The sequence below is a fragment of the Tribolium madens genome, unplaced genomic scaffold (genome assembly GCF_015345945.1).
Source record: "Tribolium madens isolate multiple individuals breed KSU strain unplaced genomic scaffold, Tmad_KSU_1.1 Scaffold_2;HRSCAF=44;Tcas5.2_LGX, whole genome shotgun sequence".
In the NCBI taxonomy this organism is placed as follows: domain Eukaryota; kingdom Metazoa; phylum Arthropoda; class Insecta; order Coleoptera; family Tenebrionidae; genus Tribolium; species Tribolium madens.
The window spans coordinates 3,564,367-3,574,923 of record NW_025400995.1 but is presented as its reverse complement, the minus strand read 5'-3'; the positions used below and the strand labels follow the sequence as shown (position 1 = coordinate 3,574,923).

Genomic DNA, 10,557 nt, shown 5'->3' with positions numbered 1-10,557 from the left:
GTTGTAATTTTTTTCATATTGTGGTGTGACACGATTAATAAAAATATAGCAATACTCAAGAGAATGATTTATCCTTGAAATCAATCTTTTTCACCACTCGGTGATTATTTGCGTGAAGAAAATAATGCTCTAGGATCGGAAACCTTGACTACAGTTGAAATTCGGTGAAGATAAAAACACTTAGCTTATAGAATGTTTTTATTAATTTTTTGGAGAATTACATTTATAATAAATATAATACTTGATAAAATAATGTTCGTTGATAAAAACTATATACACTAGGATATTAAGATAAAAATACTTATTACGGTAGGTACCTCTAATAAAAAAGTTTTAAATTAAAATAATTTTACACAGCCATATTTATTTAATTTTGGAATGTATACCAAATTTGGACATAGAAAAATAAGTTTGAAAACGTTCCAAGTACAATTAGACTAGATGTTCTCTGGCACATGTGAAGAAAAATAGAATTAGGGGTAATAGGGAATTGCTTAGTCTTGGAATTGTTGAGGAACACTTAAGTTCGTCTCTTGGATACGCCGTTGCTGGTGGAGCTTCATCATTTCCTTTGCAACTTTCATTCCGAACGGCAAACTCGCGCTAAATAAAATAATAAAAAATATTGGTAAATAAGAAAAAATGACTTACAGCACAAAGTTCTCTACATGGTGGACAAACTATGGCACCCTTGTGAAGCCATCCGTTATTGATGATTCGTATCGAGATCTCTTGATTCGGGTGGAAGCACTCGTAGGAGTAATTATCCACCTGTAAAATTTCCCTAAATTTTCTCCAAGTATTTGTTAAATAAACAAACCAAAATATGTAGGCGTCCGTGCTGGCAGCGGTATCCGTAGCAACCCGAGCCCCAATGTTGCCATTGTCTCATTTGGCCGCATGATCTCTCCTCCCACATATGATTAGTATGTTCAAAACAGCGCGAATTTTCCCCGTATTTCTCTAAAGCAAAATTCTTATCTGGTTCTAAAAATAATCATGGTAAGAAAATATCAAAGTGAATTCAAACAGAAACAAACTTGGATTATTCTCAGTGTATTGGCAATGCGATCCACGGACAATGACGTTCTTTGAGCGCCAGGTGAACTCCTGGATGTATGGACAATAATCAGCCAGAGCGACTGATCCGCCGTAATATTCTTCGGTTCCTGGTTCGACGTATTTAATGTAATCAAAATTCTGTAATGATTCGTTTAGATCGAGGATGTACTCAAGTTTCCGCTACCTGATATAATTGCGGAAGTTTAGTTTCATGAGCGACGAGATTGCAAAGGGCAACCGATGTACGATCATCTGTGCATTCCGTTTGCAAAGGATCACGTTTGACTTTATTACAGAATGGGTGGATCGAGGCTCCTCTAGGCATGAAATTACAACTCACAGCAAAAACATACTATTAACCACATGAAATACCTTGAAGACTTTATTGTTATCCACTCTTTACAGCTTTTCATAACAAAATCGCAACCGAGACCTTTACCCCACGACATCGGCTCGGCCATTGAATAGTTCGCGAGGTACCACCCGGTGTCTTCCATCAAAGCTAGAGTAATTCTCGAAATAATCGGATTTTGGGTATGCGTACCTGTCATTGCCTCGTTCTACAAAAACACAATAAGACAGTACCGATATCTCCCACCACATACTTCAAACACACGCTTTTCCCAGTGAGTCAACGCCGTTCCTTCCTCACCTTGATCTTCCAATTCCGCCCCTTCCAACTCTTCACATTTAAAATAATCACGAACTTCCCTCACTACGTTTCTCGTGACAATCATATTCACCTCTCTTCGCATCACACCCGATCTAACAACCCAGTTTTTTCTCACGAAACTTTTAATCACCTTGTCACTCCATTGGTACGTTTGCAAACTGCAAAAACCTACATAGTCCCTTACCGACTCAACCCACCGACTTACGTTTCATTCAGTGGTGGTTTCCCAGTATCCAACCTTCGTTCAGTCAATGGTTCACCCTTCGAGTCCCGATAGAACGCATACAGACTCACCGAAAATCCCAAAGCGTGCAAAATCTCATGTTTTACCGTCGAAAGCAATATTTCGACTTCTTGGCGTTTGGTACTTATACTATTCGGGCATAGATTCGCATGCCCAGCGATTGGTCTATAAAAACACACTTGGCGATCGAATCGTGACTTGAAGTTGTTACTCACCTGTCTAAAGCTGCCTCTTGTTGGCAGTGGGCGGCATATGCAACGGTTAATGACTTATTACAACGTTCAGTCTGCATAGCGCTTACATAAAAGACGAAATCGAAATTCTCAATACCTTCACCGGCTTTTGAGCCTTTTGCTATACCACAGTCTTGTCCTGTTGCGTTACATGTTCTACACGCATCCAAATGCTCCTCAGGTACGACCACCTCACCGCACATCGTTTTCTCCTTGCAAGTGTCGATGCAATGGGTTAGAGAGTTCTTGACGAACACCTGGGTGTTGTTACATTTCCTAACAACATCAGTGATTTTTTACAGGGTGCTGCATTTTGAATGTCCAAATAAGAAGAGGTTTAGCCAAAAACGAGTGATACATTCTGAGGCTCATTTTTTGAGAAAATAATATTAGTAAAAACCGAATTGTGTTATAGTTTATTATTTCGACATAAGACGTTTTAGCGAAATTAAAAAAAAAATCATATCTTTGTCATTATAGAAGATACAGATTTGAAACTATATTATTTAACAAGTGTCACAATGAAAAAGTTTTCTAAGCACTAAGTAATAAAAAAAATGCAAAATAAATGCTAAATCAACTTATTAGTAACTTTTCTTTGTTTTTAAACAATTGTGTTGATTGTTGACACATTTGTTCTTTCTTTTACTAATTTTTTTTTAAATACGTAATAATTTTGTTCTGAGGTGCTTGCATATTTGTTCGATACTTCTAACGTATCGTATTTTTTAAATTTTTATAATTTCATCTATTTTTTCATGTATTTCACAGTTCACAAAACTCTTGTTGATTATTATCTACACATTTTAAATGAAATAGTTTTTCTATTGCCAACTACTATCAAACAAAATATTATCCATTCACGAAGCTAAGCAATATAACGAAGCCGAGGGTGACAGGTACTAGTGCACCCAAAACATTTCGCCCGAAAAAGAATATTCTCATACATATTTATTATTAGTCGTAGGATATTAGGTACATGTATCGTATTTTTATTATTTTTTTTTGTTTGTTAAAAATTTTTAAATAAATTTTAAAATTTGAGTCGTTACATTTTTGTTACCACTGATCCGGAATTCTGCTTCTCAATTGAAAGTTTTACGTCACTATCTTCCTCTTACTCCGACAACATACAGTGACATGGAAAAACAAAAATAGACATATTGAGTAGGTACCGAAAACCCTAGCAAAAAAAAACAGGCACGAGTGTTCGGTTTGAGGGTGATTATGAAGATTTATAAGGGTTACGGTTTATGGCTTAGCGGCAACAGCTTCGTGAATGGATAATATTGTTTAAGTTTAATTATTAAAAATATTCTGTTACAAACATATATTTTCTAGATCAAACAAAAAGCTTTCCAAACTGCTATAGCCATCTATACGTTATTACGACTAAACAAACAACTTTAAAAAATTATTAACTACATTATTAAATTCCTCCTAAAAAATACCTGTACACTGTCTTTAATTCAAATCCGTATCTTCTATAACAACGAAAATATGTTTTTTTTTTTAGATTTCTCTAAAATGTCAACTTTTGGCTGTAATTCGAAAACAAAAGACGATAGCGGAGTGTGGTTTTAACCAATATTATTTTTTCAAAAAACGAGACCCAGAATGTGTCACTCCTCTTAGTTTCGAATATTCCCTATTCATAAGACATCCGCAATGCAACCAACACACGTGCCCGATAAAATTTAGCGTTCTTAGAACATTATTTGAACGTTAGTTATCTTGTGTTTTGTGTTTGCCAAATACATTATTTTTCTTTACAACAGCATGGATTATGGTCAAACAACTTATAATTGCCAATAAAAAATAACAAAACAATGTTCGCTCGTGTGGATAAATAAAATCAATAACCTTATGAAAAACCTGTATTTCAAAATTTTTCGTAACTCATCCTCTTTTTGGAAAGAAATATACGATTCAAAATATAATGTTGTACAACACATGAAAAATGTACCAGTAATTTCCATTTGCAAATAAATATTTTTATTCTCGTTTAGTGTTTCATTCTCCCTCTCTTTAAACACAAAAATTAAAGTCAATCCTTCCTTAATCAATAAATTTATATAAAATTTAAGACAAAAAATCGTTAATTTATGTTAAATATGTAATTTAACAGTCAGAAAAGGTCGAAGGTGAAAAAAATGTTTCCTTTCTCCACCCGTCGATTTAATTAAACTATAACTTTTTTTAAAAACAGTGTAAAATCTTTTTCTCATTTTTGAAATAAAATAAAAGTTTTTGTTTTTGTTGTAGGCAACCCAAAGAAAAACGATTCTAATAATACAAAATAAAAATAAACTTTTCTTTATTTATAATAAATAAGTAGCATTTATTTAAATTTTATTCTTATTAAAAAAATCTTAAAACTCATTGTAATTAACTTGTTTTTTTTTTATTAAATCAAGTGACGTAGATTTAAAAAACAGTATTTTATTTCGATCTCGGTTCGTATCTGGCAATTTCCTCACGTGTAATTGTAAAGATGAGACCTGAATATTCGCTGGGAAAGCATCGTGAATGAGAGAAATTCGTTTGATAATTAGATTTTATCTCCAAAATCAAGTAATGATTGTGGAGAAAAAGTGAGATTTTTGCTACTGTTTATAGAACCAAATCAATTTTATGTGTACCTTGTTAAGCGTATTACATTCTCTACTCTTCGGACAAACAATGCCTTCTCCCAGAAGGTAACAGCCTGTGGCAGAATAGTTTCCTGAAACCATTAATAGCGTTAATTCATGCATTAATTTGCAATTGAGTGAGCGATCAATTGTCGAAAAGAACGCACGAATAACTTACATTGATTAAGTCGAATCGTTCACGGTCTAGTCTGCAACAAAGAATAAAATTGTCGAAAAGCGATGACTCGGAAGAAAGTGAACATTGAATAAAAGAACAAGTTGCATGCAAATTATCCAAAACCGGTTGTACGGACTTACCTGTACACACTGGAATCATAATAAAGTAAAATTCTCAAAGACTGGTCTAGACTTCGCTTCTTCATGACATGTGCCGGTTCAATGTGCGTGTGAGATACCTAAAAAACGACTTCTATTATAATACACCGGAAAAAACAGGGAAGTCGTGTGGCGGATATCACAAAGAAATGTAATTAAAATCTCATCAAAAGAAATCAAGTTTGGGACAACTACTGATATGTCACGAGTTTAAAACATGTTTATCTTGAATAGAATGTATCTTCATTGATTTCTCTCTTCCGCCAACGCTGGCAAATTATCGAGTAGCAAGTGAATCTTCCGGTATATGAAAACTGTTACATAAATTCAATCGAAATGTCAAAGCATCACTTATATCATTGATCAAAAATTTATAATTGCTGGATGATGACACGGTTACCGCATCTCAGATGCAAAAAATCAAGATAAGTTGTCCCAATTTATTTTCTCCTGAGTGTTTCAAGATGCTTGGTCAATGAATAACAATGTAATTCATATTCAGACCTTCAATAAAATTACACCTGTAATAAGTAGGCATCATCAGTAACCTCACAGATCTTCCTTCTTTCCTTTCACTTTGAATTCTATATTAATTACAAGCGAAGTAACAATAAAATTAGGGACAGCGATCAACAATCAACGATTGTTGTACGTCATTAAATTTAAGTGAAGTTTATCATGGCGGCTCTCAATTGATCAAATTGTTTTCTACAACTTGGCTCATCCTCATTAGGATGTTGTATAACGTCGCTGATATCTATTATGCAAGTTGGATACTCTTGCAATTTTTTTTCAAATTTCAAATGACCAATTGAATATAAATAAGGACGATATCACACTAACATACTTTGCCCACCTGCGAAGAAAGTTTCACGTGTCTGTAATAACAATACCGAAATTATGCAATTGTTGGGATCTTTTTGACTTGAAAAATATAACACTGCCACAATTGTCAAATGGCTGTAGAAACCAGTTGAGGTCTTTGTTACAATATTGATCAATCCGACCTTGAATCAGTTGTAAAATTATTAATACTGAAATGCAATTCAAATCAAAAGACAAGTTTAATCAAACTATACAATTTTATATCAATAGTCGATAGATAATTTGTTAATTCATTTCCCACGGTAATTAAATTTGGTAACCAATGGATGCCAATTTTTTTTTATCCCTTGGCGCACTTTAATGCAAATATGCAATTTTGGATAATGGCATAATTAGAGGAAATGGTGGGATGGTGTGACACGTGCCGACCTTTCGCCTAAGAAGAATTTGTTTTTGAGTCTTGCAAACAAAATCCTCTAATCATTAAATTTAATCTCAGATTAGCATAAGTGTTTTCAAATGTGTGAATAATCACAGTAAGTTTATGTCCAATAAATCTGTTTCGTGCTTGGAATAATAACTATGTTGTCAAAATGGTAGATTTGTCACCAAATAAATTTTATTACGATGAATGGTTTATTCAATTGTTGTCACCAACGTAGTTTAGTTATAAAAATCGAATAAATTGGTGACCGGTTAAATCACACCCTTTAATTATTTTAATAGTGGTGTGGCGTAAAGATTCACACGAACGCCGACCTTTGTATGTATTTAACCCAAAATTAAAACTAGAACGCGTGTAATTGATACTGAAACTTCAGCAAACAAGAATATGTCTTGGACTAATATTTAATTACTCTGAGGAAGAAGCGACTAGAAAAAGAACAACTTTGTAAACGACTTTAGCGCCTTTGTAGAGGATATAAATCTTCATTTATGCGAATTAATTTTGTCGTATTTACCAACTCATTATTGTTAATTAAATTTATAAATGGTGGTTTAGGCAAAAAAGTAAAAGTTTCGAATTTTTATAGGCAAAAAGTTGAGAAACTAATAACCACACTAACTAACCCAGATCGGCAACAAACGTGCAAAATATAATTTTCCCTCATATATTTGAAATAATTAGATATATGGAGTATGGCATGACTTTTCGAAATTACGTCTGCGTGACCATAATGACGACTTTTGATTAAAATTTTTTCAAATAAGTCAAACTGCAGTGAACTTCTTCCGGTTTATTTCAACCACAAGAGAATATTAATATTTAAAATACACGCCAACTAAAAGCGCCTCTATGAGAATGATGATGAAAGCGACAGATTGCGCAAACAAATCTCCAACAATGAGAGTAGCTTTTAACTTGAAAATTACTTTCGAAGCTAATCAAGTCTGGTGCTAAAATGTGAATACATAACACTGGTCACGCATTAATGTCCATTGTTAGCCGCCCGATGCGATTGACCGAATTCAATACGGGGTATTGAAAAAAGAACACTTGTATGCACGAGTTGCCTTATTACACAAATCTTCGCAAGGGCGCAACGCTTGGGAAACCTGCTTCTAGACCAAAATTTTGGGAAAGTGTTCGGCGGGTAAATAATCGGTCATGTGTGTGTTATTTGCTTTCTCTAACATCAAACTTGTGATTTGAAAAATCACATTACAAAAGTACCATCTTTAATATAAATTCACTTGAAATGTTTGCCATAATTCGGAATCTGCATTATCTGAAAAACTTTCATCTTAATTGAGTTGTCCGTGTTACTTTTCTCATACTACTTACTTTAAACGCGCCATTTAAATATAAATTTACTTAATTACCGTATTGTTTCGAACGTATTTCCATAATAAACCGATTAACAATACTCGCTTGGTTCCCCAGCTGCATTTTCTTTACTATTTTACCAAAAAGTCATTAGCTTTCTACAATACGGAAGTTGTTCGCCAATTGTGTAACATAAACAACAATTTTTAACACCGGACTGACAAAGAAGTCTCAGGACCGGTTATAGATTTCTAGCACAATAAACAAACTGTATAAACTAAATTACATAAGATCAAAGAACAACATTTACTTGTGTTCAGTACTAGAATTTCGGACGAAAAAGTAAGACTAATTAACAAACTCAATATGAAAAAGCTTCCTTTTCAAAAGTCTCAAATAAATATAAAGACTGATACTTTCGAAGTAGCAAAGAGACAAGGCTTCACTCTTTCTATATATACAGAAAAAAATCTTTACGGGCTCAGACCATTCATCACGCAAAGTTCTAGTTTTTCTCTGTCGATACCCTAAAATTAAATTCATTAAGTAATTGAGCACGATTTAACCTCCTCTAATAGGTACTTGTTAGGAAATCAACATCGAAAAACACTGCAACACGAAATTTTACTAATTAAATTAATTAGGAACGGACGTTAATTTCATCGATGACAAGCACAAGAAAAAATTATTTATCAGTGAAATAACACTGATATTTTATTGCTACTAATGCCATTAATCATCAAATTTTTTAGAATCATAACTGATGAGGCCATTTGAGTGATTTACAACAGATTTGACATATCCGCAAATATTTATATGTATTATGGCATTCCTTAGGATTGAGAAATAAAATGTAATAACAAGAATCACAACAACGCTACCGGAATTTGGTAATTATTACCAAATTATTTATTAAAGGAAGTGAAACCAAAACTGGTCTCAGTTGTAAGAAGCAAAGGAGCCGAAATATTATGTTTAGGTTTGGCACTCAATACCTGTTATCAAAAGATATTTAAATTTTAGATATTTATTATATTCATGTTAGAGCAAAATCTGTTTTTGAATAGGTGCATGTCATGTCGCTCGAAGCTTCAATGCATTTTTCTAGAAATGCAATATTGCATGAAATTCTATCAAAACAAGAATACAATACGAACCAACATAATATGTGAGATTTTTACAGTTTTCTCTAAAAATCAACAACCTTGACTTATTATAACATTTGATGTATTAAAATTTGAATTTTAATTCCAGCTTTAAGACTTGATAACGAGCTGGGGAAAATGGTTCAGGTTAATTAAAAAATTCAACCTTTAAATTACTGCGATTTTTGTTTGATGTAAGTACAACATCGGGCAAAGTTGGGATTGATTTCAAAAGTGTGATCTTACACTTTCAAAATACGTGAAGCTTATTTTTGAAAGCCAGTCACTGACACTGAATAATTAAATTTCCCAATAGTTTTTTTACATAAAACTAATATTTTGGTATAAAAGAATTTGTGTCGCGGTTTAAAGATTGAGATTTCTCTCACCTCACTGACCTTACAATATAAACAATTAATGAAACAACCTGTTCCAGTTTTAATAAAAATATACAATCACGTTGTCGCACATGTTTTAAAACTTATTGTTATATAATAGTCGTAAATATAATTAAAAACTTGAATGTATTTATAATCTTGATTAATTTGAGTAACATTTTTGTTATATAATAAATTATAAATCCTTTTATCTTGAGAAAACTGGCCAAGGGGAAAACCGGTCAAAGCTTATTGACTGATACAAAATTAAAAAAAAGAGCGCTAAATACAATGACACAATTTAAATGAGTAACATTTTTGTTACACATATAATAAATTTCAAAGCCATTTGTCATGTGTTTACTGCCAAAATCACAAAAGTGAAATTTTGAGTCAGTAGGGTGAGCAGGTGACAATTCGCCCACGGGGACAATTGGTCAAAGCCTGCTGAGTGATAACGAAAATTAAAAAAAGAGCGCTCGAATTAAAATTCACTTTTAATTGCTGTTTATCAGCAAACAATTACCTATCTATGTCTACCAATACAATAAACGTGTGTAAAAAATCTAAACAAATAGTTCCGAGAATTAGGCAGTAAATAGAAGCCGACTAACCTCATTGTATTTGGGATGCACATGATTACAAATTTTATGTCCATACACGAAATTATCCAAAGAACTGAATGAAATTGTCACTAGAATAACACAAAAAACGTCCTTCCATTTAACTCCAGCCACCATTTTTACAAACTCAAATTTAAAAATATAAACATTCGCGTTTGAGGTTAGATACGACTACCTCGCGCAACATCTGCTGGAACAACTGCACAAATGAAATGCTGCGATTTCAAAGTTATAGTGGCTAGAAACGCGCAGACGCCCCCATCAACTGATTGATAAATTTTACTCAAATTCAGACCAGAATAATTCAAAAGTCAAGGGGGCACTCAATCAAAGTGATGGAAATAGGGCACTATCTAGCATAAACCCAGTTTGGGTGTGCTAACTCGTTAACTGTTAATGCTTTTTGGTTTAACAAGTATCATCGTGCGCGTCGAGGCGTTTAATTGAATCCAACTGTAAAAATTATTTTCGACACATTTAATCAAAAACCATAGGATAATTTTTAAATTATCAGAAGAAAGTTACACGCGTAAATTTTTTATTACAATTACTACAATGAGAAAGTTCTTTTATTTTTATATTCCCATGGCTTTCAACAGTAAATGTAATTAAATTATTTGGCTTAAATGTAATGGATA

At 33.0% G+C, this 10,557-nt stretch overlaps 1 protein-coding gene across 1 annotated transcript; it reads right to left on the bottom strand.

Moving 5' to 3' along the window:
• Positions 1-197: 197 nt before the first annotated feature.
• Positions 198-10,197, bottom strand: LOC123006251 (leishmanolysin-like peptidase). Its single transcript, XM_044400585.1, has 13 exons — positions 9,911-10,197; positions 5,164-5,261; positions 5,024-5,054; positions 4,855-4,937; positions 2,195-2,488; positions 1,941-2,144; positions 1,668-1,893; positions 1,435-1,622; positions 1,247-1,379; positions 1,041-1,200; positions 821-987; positions 652-771; positions 198-603 (listed from the first exon to the last, which is right to left on the bottom strand). The coding sequence occupies exons 1-13, from the start codon at positions 10,034-10,036 to the stop codon at positions 433-435; spliced, it is 2,001 nt and encodes a 666-aa protein (XP_044256520.1). The 5' UTR covers positions 10,037-10,197; the 3' UTR covers positions 198-432.
• Between the last annotated feature and the right edge of the window lie 360 nt (positions 10,198-10,557).

Excerpts from the sequence above, each read along its gene's own strand:
- LOC123006251 (XM_044400585.1), bottom strand. The coding sequence starts at position 10,036 with ATGGTGGCTGGAGTTAAATGGAAGGACGTTTTTTGTGTTATTCTAGTG. Across the intron at positions 1,201-1,246 it reads AACTTCCGCAATTATATCAG|AATTTTGATTACATTAAATA; the intron begins GTAGCGGAAACT and ends GAATCATTACAG. Across the intron at positions 604-651 it reads CATGTAGAGAACTTTGTGCT|CGCGAGTTTGCCGTTCGGAA; the intron begins GTAAGTCATTTT and ends TATTTTATTTAG.